Source organism: Eleutherodactylus coqui, chromosome 2, assembly GCF_035609145.1.
Source record: "Eleutherodactylus coqui strain aEleCoq1 chromosome 2, aEleCoq1.hap1, whole genome shotgun sequence".
NCBI lineage: Eukaryota > Metazoa > Chordata > Amphibia > Anura > Eleutherodactylidae > Eleutherodactylus > Eleutherodactylus coqui.
Genome location: NC_089838.1, coordinates 7,432,578 through 7,457,270, shown reverse-complemented (window position 1 = coordinate 7,457,270; position 24,693 = coordinate 7,432,578). Strand labels below are relative to the sequence as shown.

The window sequence follows — 24,693 nt, the reverse complement described above, 5'->3', positions numbered from 1 at the left end:
TGGCCCCATTTGGTGCTGCAGGCTCAGTTCCCATTGAATGCATGCCAGCTGTGCCTGACGTACCAAGCCAGTAACACCCTGCTTCGAGCGCTGTCTGCACTGCCAGTTGGCTCGCCGATCAGCTGATTGACGTAAATCCCCAGCAGCGGACCTCCGCGATTAGAAGTAAATGTTCCCCTTTAAAAGGGGTTGTTCCACTAGAAACCCTCTCCACCCAGCTATAGGATAGGGGTAAATGTCTGATCGTTGGGGGTCCGACCACTGGGAGTCTCGGCAATCCCAAAACCGGCGCCCCCGAATGACCCATGTGAATGGAGAGCCGCTGCATGTGCGCGACCACAACGCCATTCACTTGTGTCGGATGAAGGGGGTTTGCTTAGCACATAGAAGTGAATGTGCCCCTCCGCTCTATTCACTTCAGGGGGCCCGTGGTCGGACCCCCAGTGATCAGACATTTATCCCTTACCTTGTGAATAGGGGGATAAATGCCTTTAAAGGGGAAACCCCTTGTTGTCATTGACTGCCAGGGAGAATTATAAGAGGGAAGGGGAGGAGCCTATTTAGGAGCCGCTGATTCTTCGTTGTATTTTCTTCCTTGTTTGTCAGTTTTGGTTTTTTTTTAATCATTTTTCGCCATCCAATTTCCTGCTAATTAAAGGGTTAAGCGAGAATCTATTTTTTTTTCTTTTTTGTGCTCTTTTCCTGTTGTGTTGTCACGGCAACCGTTGTAAACTTGACGGCGTTTAGCGCTGATGTCACCCGGCGTATAATTATGGAGTGTTGTATATGCAGTGGGTTTCTGGGCACGGCTCCAGGAATGTCTCTGCTCGGAGTGACTAGTGATGCCTCAGATAGCAGATGTGGGACTCCGCGCCGACCTTTATACGTGTTTTTTTTCTTAAAGCGTATTCGCTGCCGCCATCAGACAAACCGGCCGAGTGCGATGAGCGTATAACCAGCTGCTTCTATATGGGGGCGGTTATTCCGGCGCAATGTGGAAAATATGCTGCACTGTGCCAGTCTTTACTGTAGTTCTCGCATTCTATTCACCATGCAGGTTGAAGATTTTTTTTTTTTTCAACATTTAGTGTTAATATTTCAGTATTTAACCCTTTATTTACCAAGTTATTCCAACATTTTCTCTTTCAGCACCTTATCCAAATGCTGCCATGCCATGGTGGCGTTAATTTACCCGTTTGCCTGGCAGCACACCTACATTCCCGTTCTCCCACCATCAATGATCGACATTGTCTGCTCTCCCACCCCGTTCCTCATCGGACTCCTGTCCAGCTCGCTCCCTCGTCTCAAGGAACTGCCGGTGGAGGAGGTGAGTTCAAGATGATCTGGATGGATGAGGTCCAAAATTCTTTATAGGGGGGCCGCAACTTTTTGATTTTTCCCTACAGAGCTCCCTTGATGACCCAGTAGGGTTAAATCGTTACATTTTGTCCGCCTGCAGCCACCACTAGGGGGAGCTCCCTGCATAGAGATTTATAAGCTCCTCAGCTTCCCCTAGTGGTGGCTGCAGGTATCAAAAATGTGTCCATTAGAAGAGAATTTTGATGACAGGCTCCCTTTAACGTGGGTCCATGTGGATTTGTGTTGGAAATTCCACACAGGGCTAAATCCACGTGTGAGGCCGCGGTAAAATACGGTTAGCCACGCGGCAAAATCCATGCGGAAGAATCCGTATCGCACTTCGCCGTGTGGACGGAACCCGATGATGAGGTCACACGGCGGAAGCGCTGCAACGTTTTCAACATCAAATTCCACCTCTACAAACAGCATAAAAACTCCCAGCTTTTGACCGCGGTTTTAGGCCCGGCCGCTCGCGGATTTCGCCCTATCAATGGTCAAAATGAGCGCGGAATTCCGAAGCGGAAAATCGTGTTTCTGCCACGTCAGCAGGGACCGGATCTACACTGCAAAATCCAACATGGATTCCGTCGTGTGAGCATAGCCTGACCGAAAAAAGGAAACCACTCTGTGGCACTGTTCAACCTGTTGTCGGGCATGCTGGGAGTTGTAGTTCCCTGTGACAGAAGGACGCTGTCTCTGGTTGGCAGCCGCCCAGCGCACAGGAGAGGGAGATTTACTGCAATTAACTAATGGCTTCCGGACGCAAAAGAAAGAAGCCCATTCCTGCCAAAACTAACACCCTTCTGGGTGCGGCTGCCGTACCGTAACCCGCCCCACAGGGGAAGGCGGGGTCTGCAGGAGGGCTGCGAACAGCTAATTAGAGGACGTCTCACCACTTTCTGACTTCGTCACTGAAGTTGAATTTTGTTGTTGTGAAAAGTTCTCTAACTTTGCGATTAGTTTTTGTATCTTGATTCTTCACCGTTTTCAAAACCTCTGCTTGCTGTCAGTGAGTGGAGCTCAGAGACTAAAAACCTGTACAGACCTCAAACTTCTGCAACAATTGTATCCGGTCCAGACAGCCCTAAGGGCTCATTCACACGGGCGCATGTAGTCCGGGGTCCGTCCATACGCAACGTCTTCACAGACCGAACACATTCCTGGCCTCGCTTGCGGTCTTTTTTTTCGTATTAGCAGCATTTTCCACACAGGAGCCGCGAGGTAATGCGTGAATATGCGTGCCTCGTCAGTATCTGCTGCGGACTGGCACTTTCCTATTGACTTCAATGGGCTATTTCGGACAGACCATAACGGGGCGCGCGGCGGCTCTGCTGGTTGTTTTTTTCACGCGCCCGATATACGCCGGCAAAAAAACCTTTTTTGAATAAATCAATAGAAAAAAATGGGTTTATTCCGTGTGTAACCGGCAGCATAGAGACGCCCGTGTGAAGGAGGCCTGAGGACGCCCGTGTGAAGGAGGCCTGAGGACGCCCGTGTGAAGGAGGCCTGAGGACGCCCGTGTGAAGGAGGCCTGAGGACGCCCGTGTGAAGGAGGCCTGAGGACGCCCGTGTGAAGGAGGCCTGAGGACGCCGCGCACGGCCGGGTCGGATTCCACAACCGCCGGTGACCCTGCGTACCTGTTCGGATTTCCTCTTATCTGTATGCGGATGGGCCGGGTGGCGCTCATGCGCAGTACAGATCATGCCGCACTGTTGCTAGGCAACGACGCAGATTCCCGTCCTGTCCACAATGACAGCTGCGGACGAGCCGCGGATTGAACGGCTTCCATTGACAAGCTGCAGCTGATTTCCGCTCGCGGACGGGAGAAGCTTTCTATAGCATGTTAATGGGCGGTATTCGCTGGGCCGGCGCCCTCTTTGGACTCCTTGCGCAGGAGGCCTTTGGCTTTGTTCACACGGCGGATTTCCCTGCGGCTTTCATGTGGAATCTGCACCGATTCTGCAGCAACATCCGCGTCAGCAGATTCAGTAAATTCTAACGCAAATGGCGCAGATTATTTCTGTTCGCAGATTCCGCACACGGAAAAAAAGCAGGGGGTGTAACCTCCCAACAAGGAATCCGTCTGCACCGTTACAATGGGCTGAATCTGCGCGCCAATCTGCGACGGAATCTGCACAAAAAATCCAACCCAGATTCTGCCATGTGCGCCCCCTAGGCCCCATCCACACGGGCGTATGCCGTCCATGAGATCCGCGGTGTTCTCACTACGTCTGTGTATGTGTTGGCGGGTATTTCACGGGTTTGGGGTTTTTTCTCTTCTGTTGCATTCGTATTCTCTGCGTTATTTACGTGCGCAAAAAAAAATGAAAGGCCAAATTGATGTCCCCTTTTTTCAGCCGTCTCCTGGCAACATGCGCAAAAAATGCAGCAAATACGCATGTAAGTATCCACTGCGTGGTTTGCGCACCCATAGACTTTGATGGGCGTTTTGCGTGCGTAATATAGAGTTCCGTTACGGATTTACCCCCAGTCAGATCCGTGAACAGCCGCTCCTCGCGGTTCGCGCCTCAGTACTTGTTTTTGGTTTTTTTTGTTCACGCGGATTTCAAAATCTACATGCAGAAAAATGAGCAACTGCGGTGTGGATTCCCGTAACATGTGATTGAATGTTAAAATGGCGCAAATTTTGGTATGAATTATGCACCAAAAATACACCCTGTGAACAGCGTCTGATGGCGTGCGATATGGGCGTGGTTTTGGTCCACATTACACGTTTTTTATGCGCATAATATGGACCGCTTAAATCGCATTGATTTGTATTAGGATTTACGTGCGCAATTCCTATTTTGGTCCAAAACACGGACCGGAATCACCCATTAAAGTCTATGAGATCGCGTTTAAATGCAGCTGACAGCAAGCAGTGGTTTGGAAAATGGTCAGAAATGGAAGTGCGAAGTACCTTAGAAAGTTCTGATTCTGCAAAAGCAGAAGCTCCGTGTTTCACAGACCCTCAATTCAGACGCGTAAAAAAAAGTCGCATGTCGTATTTTTGTCCGTATGTCACACTGATCTTGCCGATTAAAGTCAATGGGAGGGGCGTGAATACGTGGCGAATGCTGATAATATACGCGTATTTACATATATGAATTAAGTGGGCCGCCTTACGTTTATTTTTTGGCGCACGTGAAAAACGCAACACAAACCAGCACAAATGCTAGGAATTACACACAATTCCATTCCACTGCCTCCTTCACGGACCGAAGCTGTGTGAATGAGCCCTAGCTGCCCTGTATGGGACCCCTCTGGAGGAGCTCGTTAACCCTTCATAGGCAGCGTCGCGTGTGAGCGCGGATTTCTGAACGGGCGCCAGGATCATCAGGTTTAGATGTCGTTTCTGGTTGGCAGGAGGGAAGCCTCAGACCGCAGTCCAGGATGTGCGCTCAGCAGGGATGGCCAGGAGCCCAGGCGGCGGCTGACTTACCAGCGGGGAGGAAGGGCAAACTGGAAATACCCCAGGAAATAGGAAATGACTTTCTTCTTTCTCTTCCACTGCAGGTTCTACTGGTCGACCTCGGCAATAATCGCTTCCTGAGGCAGGTGAGTGATACGAGGATTGCTGCGTGTAGCTTTCATCTATGGGGGGAGGCTGGAAGACCTAATGATAGCAGGTAGAGGGGCTGTTGTATCTGGATAGCTGGGGGTCTGCATACCTTTTAGGAGCCCCACCGTGCGAGGCCTGCGTTATTAAACTGCCTCCATGCCATTATTTAGTACTGTATACTGGTATTATAGTGGCTCACTATTTGTGGCTCAAAATATATATTGCATGGCAGTATTATATGGACATAGGATGGCGGTATTATTTAGGCATTGTATGGCAGTATAATATGGACATAGGATGGCGGTATTATTTTGGCATTGTATGGCAGTATAATATGGACACAGCATGGTGGTGTTACTTCGGTACTATATGGCAGTATTAAATGTACATAGGATCGTGGTATTATTTAGGCATTGTATGGCAGTATTATAATGATATAGGGATGGTGCCATTATATGGACTCTTTATAGCATATTTACTGCATTGGTGCTATTAGGAGTTCACTGTTTGTTATAATATGGTCATTATATGTCAGTATTATATGGGCATGGGTTTGCAGTATTATTTGGCATTGTATTGTCATGTTTTTGGTATAATTTAATCACTTTATGGTAGTATTATATGGACACAGGATTGTGGTATAATCCGGACACTGTTTAGTATAGTTATTTAAACACCATACTGGTGGTGTTAGGAGTTCATTGTATGACAAAATATATTCACTATATGGCAATATTATATGTATACAGGATAGTGGTATTATTTAGGCAGTGTGTTGCGGTATTACATGTATACAGGATAGTGGTATTATTTAGGCAGTGTGTTGCGGTATTACATGTATACAGGATAGTGGTATTATTTAGGCAGTGTGTTGCGGTATTACATGTATACAGGATAGTGGTATTATTTAGGCAGTGTGTTGCGGTATTACATGTATACAGGATAGTGGTATTATTTAGGCAGTGTGTTGCGGTATTACATGTATACAGGATAGTGGTATTATTTAGGCAGTGTGTTGCGGTATTACATGTATACAGGATAGTGGTATTATTTAGGCAGTGTGTTGCGGTATTATATATATACAAGATAGTGCTATTATTTAGGCAGTGTGTTGCGGTATTACATGTACACAGGATAGTGATATTATTTGGACACTATAGAGCTTCTGCGGAGATCCAACACACCATACTGTAATATTACACATCGGCACACAGACTATGGCTCCCAGGCTGCGATTTGCGTTGCTTCCAGTTATGTGAATGAAGACTTTGGCTGATTTGCTTCTTCTTTTTTGTGCTCTTAGATGGAAGATGAGGACTCAATCCTCCCCCGTAAACTCCAAGTCGCCCTGGAGCAGATCTTGGAGCAGCGCAACGAGCTCGCTATGGAAATCGATCACGGGTTTTCCAATGGGCAACTAGGTAAATGCTGGGCATAGAAGTACAAACTAAACCCAAACCCCAATTTCACCCCATGTGGAAAAACCCTTGAAGAAAGTCATGTGATTCCTAACAACCTATCAGGCTTTGGTATTGATCACATGACTGCAGTTTTCTTACTATTTGGTTCTCCATCTTGAGGCGATCACCCCTGTCTCTTGTACCCCTCAGACTCCAGCTCCTTGAACGACATCGTGTCCGAGGCCTTCGTTCGCTTCTTTGTGGAGATTGTCGGCCATTACTCCTTGTTCATGGTCCCTGGGGAGCAAGACGAGAGAACCCTACTCCGCGACGCCTTCCGGAAATCGGTCTCCTCGAAGAGCGTCCGCCGCTTCTTGGAGGTTTTTATGGAGACGCAGATGTTTGGAGGCTTCACACAGGAGCGAGAGATGCGGAAACAGGGCAACAAAGGTGAGTGGATCTACAATAGCAGGAAATTTGGGTAAGGGGGTTTCCCTCGCTTACCTTTTTACCGTTTCCCCAACAGTATTGATTTGCTCAAGTCCTCATGCATTTATATCCCAAGTACGGCCGCCATGTTTCACACCGCCATCACTTGGGATCGCTGCCCTGATTCCTACTGCGAAATCCTGGATAAGCGTTCCCAATTGTATGGCGCCTCTTGCAGGAAAGGCTCGCGGTGTGGGTAATGATTCCTGTGCGGTCCCGTTAAGATGATTTTCTTACAGACAGGAGCGTACTGACTGTTTTTGTCCACCTTCTCCGCCCTTTTTTTGTTTTACTCTGACTTTAACTGCTGGGAGTTCTGCTCTGAAGCCCCCGCACAGCTGTGAACGTTCCCTGCTGGAAAGTCTTGGGGTGTGAGCGGATGACACTCTCGCTGGACGGGCTCTGACCCGCTTGTTTGTATTTACAGGTCTCTTTGAGGTTCGAGCGCAGGAATATCTGGAGACCCTTCCAGGCGGAGAGCAGAGCGGGGTCAACAGGTTCTTCAATAGGATAGGTGAGCTGAAGATAGACGGTCTACATAAAGATCTCATATATATATACATATACATACATACATACATATATATATACTGTAGTCGGATTGGTCTGCAACCTGTCAGAAAACAACTCCCAGCATGCCTTGTCGGTCTGTATTATAATTTAAAACTGCATTCACAATGATGAAAGCTCAAGAGCTGAACTCTTGTGTCATTTCCTGCTTTTTCAGTGTCAGACCATATTTTGGTAAATGCCATCTTTACGCCTGGCACTGAACAGTCAGCTGATGTAGGAAGGACTAATACCCCCCATATCCCCACACCCGCTTTACAGGAGCTTCGCTAAACTGTCAGGGGGTGTCTAACAGCGTGCTGACTGTTACATGCCCACCGTATCACATCTTGTATCCAATCTGGAGGTGGTACAACGGGGTACTAGAACCTCCATGCCCCCATGTATCACATCTTGTATCCAAGCTAGAGGTGGTACAACAGGGTACTAGAGCCACCATGCCCCCCGTATCACATCTTGTATCCAAGCTAGAGGCAGTACAACAGGGCACTAGAGCCTCCATGCCTGCCTGTATCACATCTTGTATCCAATCTGGAGGTGGTACAACAGGGTACTAGAGCCTCCATGCCCCCCATATCACATCTTGTATCCAAGCTAGAGGTGATACAACAGGGTGATAGAGCCTCCATGCCTCCCATATCACATCTTGTATCCAAGCTAGAGGTGGTACAACAGAGTACTAGAGCCTCCATGCCTCCCATATCACATCTTGTATCCAAGCTAGTGGTGGTACAACAGGGTACTAGAACCTCCCTACAAGGAGTCGGTCTTCCACAATAAACGATGCTTTTCCTCTGATACCGTAATCCCTTATAACAATCTAACAGAGTTTTGTTCCACCAACGTCTAGAGGTGTGATATATCAGCATTGGGTGTATATCCATCCTGTATTCTGCAGGGTACATATAATTACATATTAACCATTTCTATGTTCTAGAATTTAATACATTTTTTTTTTGCGTTTTCCAGGAAGTAAAATGCGTTTTTTACACAAGAAGTAGAACACCGAATACGACGGCCCTCGTGGACATGTTTTTAACTTATTAACCAGCTGTCTCCCTCTGGTCGCCGTGGAAGTGTCCCTCCTGTTACTGTTTGCTGAAGAGAAGCAGGAAGTTTGAGCCGACGCAGAATTCTTTCCCTCGCGGTGAGGAGCGGCCGCTTGGAGACTCTCAGACGGCCGGTTGGGCGGTCTCTCCTCCGTATCATGCACTGGACAGATCTTGGATAAGCTTAGCATGGACACCAGTAATCGCCCTCCATCGCCGATATTTGTTGGGTTGTTTGGTTTTTTTTTGCGCAAAACTTTTTGCTTCTATTTATAATAGGATTTTTAAAAATCTGTAGAAGAAAAGTGACTGATTTATCACCTCGAAACATTGGGGATATTTAACTGTCCAAGAAATCTGTGTCCGGGGAGCGCGACAGACCGGAAGGGGACTTCAGGGACTAACGGGATGTGCGCAAGGGCTCACATTCATTAGTACCCTGGGACTAGAGACGTTTGCTCTAATCGCTTCCGCTAATCCCTTCTGGGCGGCCAGGTATGATGTCCCATCCTGACAACACATGGATGTGAAGCCGGGCGCCTTCTGGCAACTTTAACTGTGATGAATAACGATGCACCTCCCCTTTGCCGTTCTGCCCGTGGTCCATCGCGTCACCTGACGTTCGATGTCTGTGGTACTGTTCTGGTTACAGCGCTCCGCGTGTGATCTGTGCCAAACATGTGAAAAACTTTTTTGTATGTTGTGTTTTTTTTTTTTTACCTGTTAGGTTGCGCTGCGGATTATACATTTATTAATCACCGGAGGCCGAAAATCTGAAATCTTCACAGAAATGGGTCGGATGTTTAATAATGGCCTATAATCTGGATTTAAGAAGTGGTTGGGTGAAACCAAATGCCCTGAACCCCTCGCCTCCACCCAGTGTCCTCTATAGATGTCTAGTTTGCACAGTAATAAGTTTTAGCTATCGAAAATGGAAGTGGTCAAACAAAAATATGGGCGGGACTTAAAGGGCATGTCCATCTTTGACTTCTTCTGCTACATGGCTGAAATTAAAGACCAAGGGCAAATTACCTGTTCACCATTAGATTCCAGCAACCTATTTAGTCTAGGACTATACGGCGACTTTGGTGGTGACACAGGGGGCGCTGCAATCTCCTCATCAAATAGAAGTCAACGTGGATGACGTTGCAGTTCCTAAGTTGCTGGAAACAGATTGCAAAAAATCCAGCCTTGTTGGATTGGCTGCGATCTGCGGGTCACGGTTGCGGCAACTCGGTAGTCGCAATATGACAGCATTGATTTTAGGGCCAAAGCCCAAACTTTAAACTAACCTTCAGTTTTGATACTAAATTCTATCCTTGGATTGGAGGGGGTGGGGAGTAAGATTACCGACACTTGTTCTTCTCTGCTATGCATCCGATCCTCCGGTTCTGGTCCCGGTTTTTGGCTGTCCAAGATGAAAGCTGCAATGTTCTGCCTTGATAATGCATCTTTTGCACTGCTCTCTGATTGGCCAGTGTTGATCACATGAGCAGCACTGGTCAATCAGAGAGCAGGTATAGTGCATTGGTAGTCTAAGACCAACGGTGCACTGTGTGGGATTAAGTATTCTGAAGATTGTGTCAGCCCAACTGGATGGCTGAAGACCAGGACCGGAACTGGCGGACCGGACGGACAGCAAGGAAGAGCAGGTGCATGTAATGTACGACCACAGCTCCACTAATTGAAAAGTGGCTACCCTAGACGTTGGTGTCTGACCTTTCAGCAGGCCTTGTAACATGACCAGAGACTTCTCCAGAAGGGAAGCCATCTGCAGACAACTGTTTGGAGTGTTTGCCCCTCTTCAGAGCAGAGGACTGGTTGACTCGATGAAAGGCCTTTGACATGTGAGCAAAAATGGCTAAAGATGGACATCCCCTTTAAGAATGCTCTAGTTTGGGGCTAATTTCCACTATAGTGATATAGTTTGTAGTCAAGACTATAGCTAAAAAAAAAAATGTGAGTGCGCGCCAGTAAAATTTTCTCTACTTTATATGAGAAGCCCAATCTAGTATGTTAGGTTGTTAAATACTAATGCCTTCTATAGTAGATCAGTAGGGGTCTGCCACCTGGGACCCCAGCTGATCGCCGGTTCGCCAGGCCCGTGTGCTTGTGCACAGAGATGATTTTGCAGGGTGCAAACCACACCATTCTCACTACAGTGGCCAGGATTGGTATTGCATTCATTCACTTCAAAGGGAATTTTGTGTGCAATACCGAGACTGGCCACTGCATTGGGAACGGCACTGTCTACTTCCTGCAAAAAATCGGCTCTGTGCACGAAAACACTAGCCTGGAAAATGGCTGAATGGTGGGAAGTCCCAAGCACAGTCCTACTGATCTACTGTTGATGACTTATCCTACAGACAGGTCATCAATAGTTTACAACTGGGCAACCTTTTTAACCCTCTTCACTTTGGGGTTAGTGAACCCCTTGCAGTGGAGCCTGGAGCACTGATCATGCAAGTACACTAGTGCTCCATTCACTGTTAATGGAACTGTGGGGATAGCGGAGTGGCACGCGCTTCGGTATTTCCATCAACCCCATTGAAATGAATTGAGCGCTGATCATGCACGCTTGACCAAGACTCCATTCACATGGACATCACTGAGGGGAGAGAAGCAAACCCCGCAGTGACATTCAGAGGCGGACACGGGAGTACTGTTCTGGAGATCAGTGGGGGTCTCAACAGACCCCCACGACCAGCAAGTTATCCCCTCTCCGGTGGATAGGGAATAACTTGCAATTTTGGTACAACTTCATTAAGTTGCAGTGCAGACCAGACAACCTAAGCCCCACCCCTTCATTTTGCCCCGCCTCTTTGACCACTCCCAAGCTAAAGGGGGAGGGGTTGAATCTGTTTTGTTCCAGGAGTTTGTAGATGATTTTAGAGGTTGTTTGGTTTGGAAAGCCGTTTTTGTCCGCCCTTTAACCAAAATAGAGCGCAACTACAAAGAGTATCTCCATGGAGAACTCGGCCCACCTATGTATTGCATGCACTGATTTTAATGAGAACAGTGTAATTCTTCATTTTACCTGTAGTGGCGCTGCAGAGAAATTGAACATTAGCTTTCAGGTTCCCTCAGAGCTGATCGTTGTGATTAGCTTACCATTGGAGGACCCTTCCAAGAAAAGTAATTTGTCCAAAGTGTATATCCCCTTTAAGTGACCCTTTAAAGAGCCAGTACAGTATACAGTAACCCCACTGCTGACTTACATGATATTCCCAACCACACCTATGTAGACTGTAGGGGTTTGATAAAGTTTTGGGACTGCCAAGACCTCCAACCAAACTTTTTGTGAAGTTTTTGTTTGCTGTTTCCAATGTGACTTGTGGGCAAAATTTTGGAGACGGGTCACAAACTACAGTTTCTGTAAGAGGCTGCAGCTGTCGTGCCTCCTCCCCCCCACCCTCCGCTGTCAGTGATTGTAACCACATGTGCCTTATTGCTGTATGTGGTAGATGAAGAAGCTGTCGGACTCTTGCATCCAGTACATGAATGTTTGGGGGACGGGTAGAGGGGATGTACCCGCTGCCCACTGTAATGCATTCAGCCTTGTGTGTTGTCTGCTTGCAACGACTGCGCCTTAGGAAGATACCAAAGATGGAAAAAGTCTGTTCTTAAGATGTGTCAGAACTCCTACGAAGTCAATGACTGCAGGGCAGAGACTGATGCTGATGAGTTGGTGGACCGGCGGTATACTGAAACCACTAATCTAAAAGCCTGTGATCAAGTTAGACAAAGCTAGACGGCGCCCTCTACAGGGAGCGCTGTGCACAGATGTTAAGATATAATGATATATAAATATATAAATTCCAATAAATGAGCCTGTGGTTTATATGGAGATTTCTGATTTGTTTTTTTGATTTTTTTCTTTACCAGTTTAGAAATAAATATTTCTTAATTATTTTATCGCTTTCTGGTTCATTTGATACATTTTTTTTCACTTTGTATTCGCTAAGCAAAAGTTTAACAAAGGTAATTTATGACTATTTTATTTTTGGAATTTTTTGCATTTTTCTTGCTCTGTGCCCTTATACTTGGAACGGGACGGACTTCTGGCCATTGACTGGCTTCTTAGTGGGGGTGATAAAGTGGGAACAATTGCACCTGCTGGTTAGTTTTTGATGGGATGTCATAAATATGGCCTAATTTAGAGACAGCCAAGCAGTGCTGTCTCGAAGGTCAGGTGGCATCCTGTGCAGAACTTTTTGTCCCTCTTGACATAACCAAAAAAACTATATTTGCATTGATAGGCAGTCTGCTGTGTTCTGCAGAAAGCACTAAGATAGCAGCATTCCCACACCAGAGAGTAAATACGGCACTAGAACCAACCTCATAACATAAATACAACACCAGGACCAAGCTCAGTACATAAATACAATACCAGAGCCAGGCTCAGTACAGAAATACAGCCCTGAATCCAACCTCAGTATATAGATCCAGAGCCAAAAGGAAGCTCAGTACATGGATACAATACCAGATCCAACGTCATACCATAGATACAACTCCCCCCCCCCCCCCCCCCCTCGCCCTTCCCGCATACCTGTCCGTATTGGTCTTCTGTGTGCTGCCGATGTGTCGGCCGGTGCGCCGGCACACATGTGCAGTGCAGAGAATGACGTGGATCTGCGGTGATTTCGGAATTGACATTTTGGGATCACCGCAGGTCGGGTGGCTGCGATTGACTGCAATGAGTCCCGCACGAAAATAGAGCATGCTGCGATTCTTCCTCCGTGAGCAGAAATTGCAGAAGAATCATTTTATACTGCGAGTTATGGACGTACATTGCTATGGAGTCCGCGGCCAAAAATCCGCCCGTGTGCATTGGGCCTGAGGCATATTTATTCAGCTTTTTGCGCCAGATTTCCAGCATACAAAAGTTGCCCATTATGGCACATGCCCTAGTTTGTGACTTTGGGCCTTTTTATACCAACCTCTGCTAATTTTTTGAAACTGGAAGGGGCTAGGTAAAAAGAGGGGTGCAGATATTAGCTGAAGCCTGTGCCCGCTGGTGTAGAGTCTGGGGCATGGAGGTGCCGGCAGATGCAAGTTCTGCACTTCATAATCCATTTATTGCCCTTCCGCCAGCGCAAAGTCTTTACTTAGACCATCGTATGAAACCCCGATCTAAGTAAACGTGCGCTGATTCTTCTATTGACTGATGACCGGTATAATCCCATCTACTGACTTCCAGCACGATCTATATTTCAGATCAGAGCTCTCTAAATTTTTTTGAAACCTAACAGCTGCAGGACATGTTGGGGGTTGTAGTTTGGAGGTGAGTTCATATATAAAGATCCAAAGTCAATAAACAGCATTGGGATATTATTAAAGGGGTGTTCCGCGTTGTATTTTTGCAGTAAAGCCCCTTTCCCCAAGTTATAACATAACTAACCAGTGTATACCCACCTCTCCCCGCTCCCCGCTGTGTCCCGAGCCTCCACCCTAGGTCTCACCTCTGATGTCATGTTTACAGATTGCCTCAGCCTGTTTACAGGAGGTCAGAGGTGCTGCAGCCAATGACAGAGCTTCATGCTCAATCACTGAGCTCTGTCATTGGCTGCAGCACCTATAACGTCCCGTAAACCAGGCAGAACACAAGAGCACAGGACCGAGCAGCGCTGCGTGTCACAGCGGGAAGAGGTGAGTGTATGCCGCTTAGTTATATTAAAGCGGGTTCACTGCGAAAATAAAACTGTAACGTTACCTTCAGGCCAGCGCGAGATCTGTGCGTTGTGGGCAAAAATCGCTGTATGTCCTAACTTTTTGCGCTCTTCGGAATGCATTGCCTACTGTTTTCAATGGCACAATAAAACGCATCGCACGTTGTATGATGTGCATGCGAGCGCGGCACGAGGTTTCCCATTGTAAACCCTGAAAAAAACTTGCCTATCCTCTATGTGGCTTCACAGAAGTGATGGGAGGTGCTTTTGCCCAAAAAACGTCTTTCCATGAAAACACATGTTGGCGAGTGTGATATCCGGCCTAGTTTCTCGGCCCGATCATATGCTCGCCAGTGTGTAGGCAGCCTTAACGTGGTTGTCCCACCAAATCCACCACAGGATCGGTGATAATCACGGTGGTTCTGACTACTTGGACCACCAGGGATCAGAAGAACCGAGCACTGAGGCCTCCAAAAGAATGAACCAGCGATGCGCTTGTGTAGTGACCAAGGGAAAGTCATCTATAGCCTTATTTGGGTCTGGGAAAGGAGCAAGAAGCCGGTCACCATCTTGTAGGATTCATCCCAGGGCTCCAGTGAAAAACCTGGATAATCAGTACAGGATTCTATTGTAGGCAGCGGTACCTTCAGTCACCACTTGTGAACACGAAGGTTGGAAACTGACTGCAAAGAATACCACCCTATATGCCACCTGAAGCTAGAATACATGTAGGTTGGCTGGCTGTTAACCTCTTCGTGACTCCTGGAGCATGGTGCAGGTCACTGGGGGACTCGCACCATGCTACGCTATAACATCATTCCCAGGAGCAGAGAACAGCACATGCCATGAACTCCCCCATCATCCACAGTAGTGCAGCCAGGTGGGAGTCGGAGACATTAGCCTCCGTGACACTAGCCTCCCTGCCTCGGCTCATTGCACTTGTGTGATCACAGTTCCATTTACTTCTATGGGACTCATCCATGGGCTCAGTTAGCTCCCAGAGTCCCTTAGAAGTGGATGGAGCAGTGGTCGCACATGTAAAGCCATGTCCATTCTTCTGAGGAACCTGGAGGTGCACCATTCTCTTGATGGCTGGAGTATCTAGTGCTCAGAAATTATCACCTTTCCTGTGGATAGGGGATATGTTTTCGTTGAGAAAACCCCTTTAATTATTATCAAGCTCTCCCCAAAACAGATATAACTAATGAATTGCAGTTCCTGGGGCCCAAATGCAAAATCTATCACAGGGCCCCTGTAGTGACTCAGAGTTATAGGTCCCCTCCAGCACCTCAGAATACATATCTTATGTTGATTGGTGCGCGTCCATGTGATGTGATGGCTTTGAGTGAGAGGTGTGTGTAGTTGGTTAGGGAGAAGGAAGTTGGAGAGAAGTCGAAGTCGGTAGTAGTGAGTAAGAGTGAGTGAGCAAGCGTTAGGAGTCAGTTGGTGAGTGGAGAGATGGAAGAAGCCGAGTGATGGTCTGCCGCTCATGTTTGGGCCCAGCCATTCTAGGGACAGTCCATGTAGCCGTTGACCTTAAAAAGAGTAAAAGCCCAGACATGGTGGAAATGCGTGGGTATACAGCGCAGGTAACGCATGTATCCGGAGAAATAGAAACCTCTTCTTAGCGAGGGAAAAAGTGAGTGTATGACAGTGGAGAGAGAGTTTTGCTGGGATAAAGATCCAACAGATAACTTGGACTGTGGCTTATACAAAATTCCCCGAAAATCCTCACTGTTTCAGCACTACAATTGTTTCTGTGATCCGCCGCAGATGACGGAATGTTGGCGTCACGAGTGACAAACAGAACTTAAGGTAACCCAGGTTACTAATTGTTGGTCTCCCTCAGCAGTAACGAGGTTGGGTTCCTAGCCACCTGTAGTGAGGAGACAGTAGATCCCCGTGACAAGGTTATTCCTCTACCCCGCTGTCTCCTCGGTTGAGGGCCTGCTCCTCAGACGCTGCACCCCAACTGCTGTTTATAATACTGGTGCATTTTTCGGTCAGTGATCAGTTTCTGGCCCCCTCAGGCTTCAGGACCCCCTGCACCCCTTATTCCAACACCTCTGACAATATACAGTGATCTGGACATTTATTTATTACATCATTGATAATTAAATACATTAATATTTGATATTACACAGGAATAAATATATGATTGTTTCCGTTTTGGAGCCATCGGACCGCAGGGGCTTTTATTTAGTGCATCTCCCAGAAGCCTTTGCGTTGCATCCTAATATGTGTTACCATCAGACGTCTCATCCTGCTGCAAGCTTTGGTGGAAAGTATCTGGCAACAGAAAAATGAGTAGGAATGTGATCAAAATTGCGACTGTATTCCACATGCACTAATGACACACTGCTGATGGCACACAATATTTAAAGGGATATTCAGGTAAATCTAAGTAATGGCACTTCTGTCAACCTTCTGCACAGAGAAGAAAATGACAGGACCCCGGCGCTTTATATTTGTGATAGTCAAGGTTCCTGAGGGATTGTGAAGCTCGTCTCTCTTGATCCCATAACATCACTTTGAATGCGGCCGGCCTTGGCTATGTAAAACCCATGGTGCGGCCACCAGCTTATAGGAGGGGGCACTAGGCAGATGTAGGTTGAGAGTGATTACCCTCCTTAGGTCCACCTGTCAGGATAACCCTCCTCCTCTATGGAGCAATGTCTTGTGGAGCTGCATGACTGATCCCCCTCCTGGCTCTGTTTCCTCCCTTTTGATGTTTGGAGGTGCTGCTGTCAGTCCATCAGTGCCTCCACAACACAATTGCTTAGCTCTGCTATTGTATTTATGTTATGAGCTTGGTTCTGGTGCTTAATTTATGTTATGGGCTTGGTAAGGTATTGTGTTTATGCACTGAGGTTGGTTCTGATGCTGTATTAAGTTATGAGCTTCGTTCTGATGCTGCATTTGTGCACTGAGCTTAGTTCTGGTGATGTGTTTATGTTATGAGCTTGGTTCAGACATTGCATCTGTGTACTGGGCTTGGTTCAGATGCTGTGTTTATGTAGTGAGCTTGGTTCTGGTGCTATATTTATTTTATGAGTTTAATTATGGGGCTGTATTTATGTGATATGCTTGGTTCTGTATTTATGTTATGAGCCTGGTCCAAGTATTGTATCTATGTACTGAGGTTGGTTCTGATGCTATATTTATGTTATGAACATGGTTCTGATACTATATTTATGTTATGAACATGGTTCTGGTATTGTATCTATGTGCTGACTTTGGTTCTGGTCCTGTATTTATGTTATGTGCTAGTTTGGTGCTGTATTTGTGTTCTGATATTGGTTCTGTTGTTGTATTTAGGTTATGATTTTGGTTTTGGTGCTGTATTTAGATATGAACTTAATTCTTGTACTGTGCTTATGTTATGAGCTTGGTTCTGGCATTGTATCTATGTACTGAGCTTTGTTCTGGTGCTGTATTTATGCTATGATCTTAATTCTGGGGCTTTATTTATGAAATGAGATTGGTTCTTGTATCTATGTTTTGAGCTTTGTTCTGGTACTGTATTTATGGTATTAGCTTGGCTCTGGTACAGCATTTACTCACTGAGCTGTTCTGGTGTGGGTATGCTGCTATCTTGCTGCTTTCTGCTCAAGCAAAATAAGGCAGACTGTCCATCAATTTAATATACATCCTTTATCTTTTCCATGATGGAGATACCGAAAACCATTCTGCATAGGGTGCCATCTAACCTAAGGCTGGCGCTGGCTTTCACCCCATTGATTTTATGATAGATGCGGTACTTACCTGTTCTTTTGGAGACACTTTTGAAATTGCACCTGCCCTGTGGCATCTTGCAAGTAAATAAACCAAGGCAGCCATGACAGTCGGAGGGTCTCTCACAAGGACGTGACATCACTTCCTCACAGGCATACTAGAAATATAGGAAAGAATCAGAATCAGATGGTGCGAGGAAATACCACCACTTGGCCTCTGGGGCGCTGTGTATGAAACTGTACAGTGTATCGGGACACAAAAACTGTCCCCACAGTAATGATGTCATCTATTACACTTGTTAAGAAGTGATGTCATCATTAAGTCTCCCAAGTGCCTCAATTTCAGTATGAAAGGCAAGCCCAATGTTATAGAACCAGAAAGGCCCAGAAGAATCACCGGAGGCAAACAGTTGTGTGAAAGTGAAGCCCTGTGGTCCCTGGAATCTCCATGGGTTTGTATTTTCCAGTAGAAGATACATTATTATATATTGTCTTACACATAAGAGTCAATGCAGACCAAAAGCTGCTCTAACAAACAGTCAAGGGCCGTGCTTAGCGACATCACAGAAAACTACTATTCGTCAAGAAGATCCATCCCCTAGAGCAGGGATGCCAAACCGAGAGACACATCAGGCTTATGGTGACCTTCAAAGGGCCGATTGTAAGGCCCCCTGTCCACGAACGTGATTTCGCCGACGGTAAATCGAGATGCGATATGGGTGGGCATGGAGGCTCTAGTACCCTGTTGTATAGGTTCTGTATGGTATTCTGCTGCATATCGCTCCACATTTGCTGTAACCGATCATGCCTGATCCCCTCGTGTGCCCTCACACATCCACTGATCCCAACACCTCCTAACAGTCTGGTCAGAATGGCCCAGGTGGTGGCAATTTATCGATGCGACCATCCAGCTTCTCGCATTCCAATAATGCGCCCTCCTCTCAGACTCAGTGAAATGTCTTGGATTGCTTCGTAGAGGCATCTAGAGGTCAGCAATGTCTGCATAAGTGGAAAAAGAGGTCACTACACCCAAATAGTGCCCCGTATGGCGCAGAGTGTAAAGGCAGCAGAAATGTAGTTCTAAACTCTTGCTCACAACCTAAAGGTTGCCAGTTCAATCCCCACTTGGTTCAGATAGCGGCTCAAGGTTGACTCAGCCTTCCATCCTTTCAAGATCAGTAAAATGAGTACCCAGCTTACTGGGGGGTAAAAGATGACTGGGGAAGACAATGGCAAAACAGTCTGCCAAGAGAACGTCACGATGTGATGGAACCATAGATGTCAGTCATGGCTCAGTGCTGCACCAGGGGACTTTACCTTACCTACACACAAGTTGTCTCTTAGAGCCTCTTATAGGCCAAGGTTGGAACCACTTTTAGGACCTTAGGTGTAAAGACTGTCCATCTAATCACCACAACTCTTATCATTTGCATATCATACCAAGATGTAACTGCATGCCGGCAAAACAACGACTTCTTGTAGGGGCTGCAATGTTTTTGACTATACATTAGTGATGGTACCCCAGTCTCTCCAATAAGTCCTACATCATATGCTCTGTTGCAGAGTGCTGCCATATATAGTTGCCAAGCCAAACTGGTATCATAAAGAAAGACCCATCCATATAATGGCAAAGCCACAGGATCCCTCTATAGCCAACTCTTCATCCAGAGCTATATACAGTGGCCCAGTGAGAGCCCCAGCCAGGGTACTTCCTTATATAGTGCCATAGCCTATCTACAGTGCCTCAGACAGGGTACTCCCATATATATATATAGTGCCCCAGCCTATATAAAGTGTTCCAGAGTACTCCCATAGACAGTGGCTCAGTCAGTGAGTACCCCATACACAAAGCCCCAACCACAGTATTCCCCTATGTAATGCCCCAGCCTATATACATAATAGCCCAGCCAGGGTGCCTCTATACACAGTGGCCCTAGTCAGAGTACTCCGGCAGTATATACAGCGGTCCAGTCAGTGAATGCCCCCATAAACAGTGCCTCAGCCAGAGTACTTCCATATACAGATGGCCCAGCCAACCAATGCCCCCCCATATAGTGGCCTTGCCTGTGAGTCCCCCTATGTGCATACGCCTCATTCCCACACCATCTGTCTGGTCAGTTTCTCCTTCTTTAGAAACCTGAAGACGATAGGAAAGCACTTTCACCTACAAGGTTGCCTATCCTGCCTACCCATTGTCTTGGCCATGGATCAACAATAGGTCCCAGTTGTAATTAGATGGTGTATAAATACTGGCCAGCAGCCCTTCTACTCGGGTGCTAATGGTGGGTCTGGAGTTGTCACTTACTGACATGGTCTTCTGTTACTAAGCTGCAGCTTGAACATCTTAGGGCCAATATATATAAACCGCGCACCTAAGATTGTGTCCTTTTGGCAGGGGTCTTAAATCAATAAATTTCCTAGTCTTACCGTGTGCTGATTGAACGTCCCGTGTTCACTTGGGTGATGATAAAACATGAAACTGGGATCTCTAGACATATCATGGAAAGCTTGACGTTTCCTTCTACCCAAGACGTGGACTGCAAAGCTCTCATCTAGCATCTTCCCAATGGAAGTAGACTTCTTCTTGACCAGTGACAATGGCTCAGCCTCTGTACCCGACTCACTAGGACCTTGTCTGGTCTTCCTTATGGCCATGGCCTGGCTCCTCTTTGTGGTTCCATGGGTGTTACTGAAGACCATGGATCCAATTAACAAGAAGGCGAGAAATAGACCAGATAAGAAATTCATTGCTTCTTCTTGTTCTTCAAGCAGGAACCTTCTCAAGTCCTCTCACCGTCTCTTTCTTGAAGATGCTTAACCCTTAAATAGCACTGGATTTGCTGCCCTGCCTTCCTCACCTTTGAGGCACCTGCGGACTTGCCCCTTAGATGGAAACATTTCTCTTGTGGTGACATCAACTTTCCAAAAAATCTACACATCCCAAGACTTGTCTTATTTTCCCCCAATAAGGGAAGAGATGACGGAGATTGTTCCCACCTGAGACTTGTCTGATTTTGAAATGTCGGTAACATCTGAGGCGCGATAACAATGTGATGAGGTCAGCAGAGGCGGGAGGGGAGTCAATATCGTCTAACAGACAAGTTGCTTTGTACTGGAAACTGTTACAGGTAAATCCAAAGGGCACAAACTTAAAGTGACCCTCCAGTTTTGGGACAAAATTCTGTCCCGGGACAAGAAGATAAGGGGGTCTATTACCGGCAGTTGTTCTTCTCTGCCACCTTTCTGTTCCACCACTTCTGGCTCTCTTTTTGGTCTTCCAAGATGGTGGTAGCGATTTTGTAACTGCCTAATGTATACTGTGTACTGCTCTCTGATTGGCCAGTGTTGATCATGTGAGCAGTTTTGGCCAATCAGAGTGAGGGTATAGCACATTGGTAGTCTAATATTATCAGTGCACGGAAGATTTCCTTGGCCATCTTAGAAAGCTAAAAATGGGACCTGGAACTGTTGGATTGGAGAGAAGAACAAGTGCAGGTAATGTATTCCCTTCCCTGCGGAGGTGGGCACACCACCTGACCGACGGCCACAGTGCTTAGTAGCAGTTAGTGGGTGAGGGCCGCAGTGAGGGGCTGCTGACTGTGAAGTTACAGGAGCGACAGGCTGAAATCATCTGCAGATCCGAACCTGATTTCAAGTCAAAATCCGCACCAATGGAGCTGGTATAGACTCTGTTTTTGATACAGACTCCCAAAGGGGGATTCTGGAGACTGGATGTTTTTCAAGTTTCCATTCATCCAGAGGATAGGTGAAAACTGATAGATCTGTGGGGGTCCAACTGCTGGGACCCCCACCAATTCTGAGAGTGGGGCTCCTGTTTTCCCATTCCCCTACACTTTTGGATGGCTTCTCCCACCCTCAGTGATGTTAGATTAAACGGCACACGCAACCACAGCGAGCCTGCAGTGAGGAAGAATGGGGAAATGGGACCCCCATTCTTGGGATCGGTGGAGGTCACAGTGATCACCTATGAGTATTTCACCTATCTAGTGGATGGATGTACATGTAATAAAAAACATCTAGTCTCCAGAATACCCCTTTAAGGAGAATCTGACATCATTTTCATCCCTGTGCTGGCTCATTCCCACAGTCACTTGGAGTAGAGGAGCAGGAACCCATCTCTTTTTGCTTTTATTTGGAGATAGGAAAAGCCATTTGCAGATCCATACTAGGTAGAGAAGGCTAACATGAGCCAAGCCCCCCCCCCCTAACACTGCCCCCATAGCAGCTGCCCATATCATATGTATGCCCTTGTTGACAGTCATTTGTACCAGAGTCCATTCCACCATATTGGACCACATAGTAGCTGCCCAACTGGTGTATATATGGACAGCCTTAACTAGGTGCAATGCATGCAGTCACACAGCTTGATTCTGGTATTGTATCTATGTACTGAGGATGATTCATGCTGTATGTATGTACTGAGGTTTGTTCTGGTACTATATTCATGCACTGAGTTTGCTTTGAATGCTCTATTCATGTTATCACCTTGGTGTAATATTTATGTTACAAGCTAGGTTTTGGTGTATTTTTATGAGCTTGATTCTGGTACAGTATTTATTGACCGACCTCTTCTAATGTGCGTATGCTGCTATCTTGCTGCTTTCTGCACAGGCAAAAAACAGGCCGACTGCTTATCAGTGCAATATATATCATTTTTTCTTATGGGAGGGTGACAAACAATTCTGCACATAATGCCATCTTCCCCAAGGTTGGCACTCGGTGTGTATGCCCTTGCTGACAGTCATGGGCCCTGGTGCAACATTTGACACCAACGCAAATATTGTATCAGGGCTTGTAATCCTATTTGATAGCCAACTGGTCTCGACCAAGGTATTTAGATACGGGACTAGAGCAGCAAACCAATGTATCCATACGGCAGTCTGCTCTTACCGGTAGCTGTATAGACCCCACACGTAACACAATGACGGCCCATTTTAAGAATATACTATTGATGTTAAATCATGAAAACTCCCCCCAGTGTTGTTTCTGCCTGTGCTGGCTTATGGAACTTAAAGGGGTTGTTCCGTTGTAGAATTTTGATGGGTTTAACCACAGTATGTGCCATCAATACCAGATTAGTGGTAATCCACAGATCAGCTGTTTGAAAGGCCAATGTGCTTGTGCCCAGAGCTGATTACTGCAGGCAGCAGACAGAGCTGTTCATACTGCAGTGGCCAGGCCTGGAATTACAGGCTAAGTTCCTATTGAAGTGAATGTAATACCAAGCCTGGCCACTACAGTATGAACAGAGCTGTCTGCAGAAATCAGCTTAGTGGACAAGTGTATATATATGTATACCCAACAAACTGCTGATCAGAGGGAAACCCAGACCTATTGTTGATGGTCTATCACAGACGAAGAGTTATACATTTTGTTATACTATATAGATTTACGTGTTGAGAAACCTGATTAAGAAATAATTCAATGATGAAATGTCAGAGATGAAAAGAAAAAGAATTCACAGCCACACAAAAAATAGCCGTGGCTCCATCTGGTGGACAAGTGAGGACAGAAAGAGTTCTTAAAGGAGCTGTCACACCGAATGAAGTTATCGTCTAGTCACAGGACAGGGAATAACTAGCTGATCAGTGGGGGCAAGGGCAGATTATAATTGGGGCAGCCGCCCTGGGCCCAAGGTTCATGGCCATCTATAACCCCGTTAAGCTGCCACTAGACTACTACCGCCGCTGCGCTGCCTGCTACCTCCCCGCCCCATTAGATTCACTTACATATAAGTCAAGCAGGGCTGGCGCAGTGTCCCCTGCTGTACTGTGCAGCGGGTAGTGCCACTCTGTACAGGCGTGTGGACAGCCCACCAGCTGGGGCAGCAGCAGGAGAGGAGGGCTGGGCGAGATCTGGCTGGATCTCGGGCCACCGGCTGTCAAGAGATTGGAGGTGACCTGAAGGGGTCCTAGAAGAGGTAGGTACAAGTAATATGCAGCCCCTCCATCATCAGCAGCTTCTTCATTTAAATGCCTCTAGGAGTGCGGCTGCAGAACTGAAGAGCCCGCACCTACCAGGTCAGCCCCCAGTCACTAGTGAAGAAGGACCGGGGACTTCTATTACTATTTGGGGTATGTAGGTTCCCCCTTTACAGACTCCTGGCCCTCTTATAAAGTGTATATGTGGATTTTTCCTGAGAGGGCTAAATCTGCGTGCGATTCTGCGCTAAAAACCCGCCAGAAAGGCGCAGATTTTGACACGGTGTTTAGAGGCAGAATTCCCATGGAAGATTCCGCAGTGAATTCTGCCCTGTGAACATCCCTTAGGAGAATGTTCACACGTAGCGGAAATGCATCTACATGAAAAAGCGCTGATGTGAAGAGCCTCATAGTCTATAAAATACAGATGGATGAAAAATATGGCCTTCTGAATGAGCCCTTAGGCAATGTTTTTATTTTTCTGGACAATTCCTTTAAGTCCTCGCAGGTTTGCGGCCTCTGGGGGTTCATATATACAATATTTCTATTGACTGACAGCAAGCGGAGATCTTGAAAATGGTGAATAATAGAAACAATGTATTAACCCTTTCCAATCCAATGTCTGGCGTCTAAAGACATTCTGATTGAAGGCTGTACAACTCTGATGTCGGAAGACGTCCAGCAGGGTATTCTTACTGTAGATTACTAGCTGCTCTGTTGTCAGGGGCCTCACCAGCATGTCCCATACCGCAGTACTGGTTATAGCCAGCAGATGGCGCCATTGTATAATGGCAGAAAGAGAAAGCCCCCTAGGAAACCCTGAATCCAAAATTGGATTGCAAAAGGTTAAAAAGTTGCAGACCTTTACATTATGCAGTGATTACTATCCTCCTACGACCTCATTCACACGAGCGTATA

The 24,693-nt window shown here is 46.6% G+C and overlaps 1 protein-coding gene across 1 annotated transcript in view; it reads left to right on the top strand.

Annotated features, from left to right (window-relative positions):
• Window positions 1-12,340, top strand: part of DENND2A (DENN domain containing 2A) — an 81,782-nt gene extending 69,442 nt beyond the window's left edge. Inside the window, exons 15-20 of the mRNA XM_066590250.1 lie at window positions 1,150-1,327; window positions 4,877-4,918; window positions 6,226-6,343; window positions 6,533-6,772; window positions 7,239-7,325; window positions 8,351-12,340. Of these exons, the coding sequence (XP_066446347.1) occupies window positions 1,150-1,327; window positions 4,877-4,918; window positions 6,226-6,343; window positions 6,533-6,772; window positions 7,239-7,325; window positions 8,351-8,382 (697 nt within the window). The 3' untranslated portion in view covers window positions 8,383-12,340. The remainder of the gene's footprint in view (window positions 1-1,149; window positions 1,328-4,876; window positions 4,919-6,225; window positions 6,344-6,532; window positions 6,773-7,238; window positions 7,326-8,350) is intronic.
• The last annotated feature ends 12,353 nt before the right edge of the window (window positions 12,341-24,693 follow it).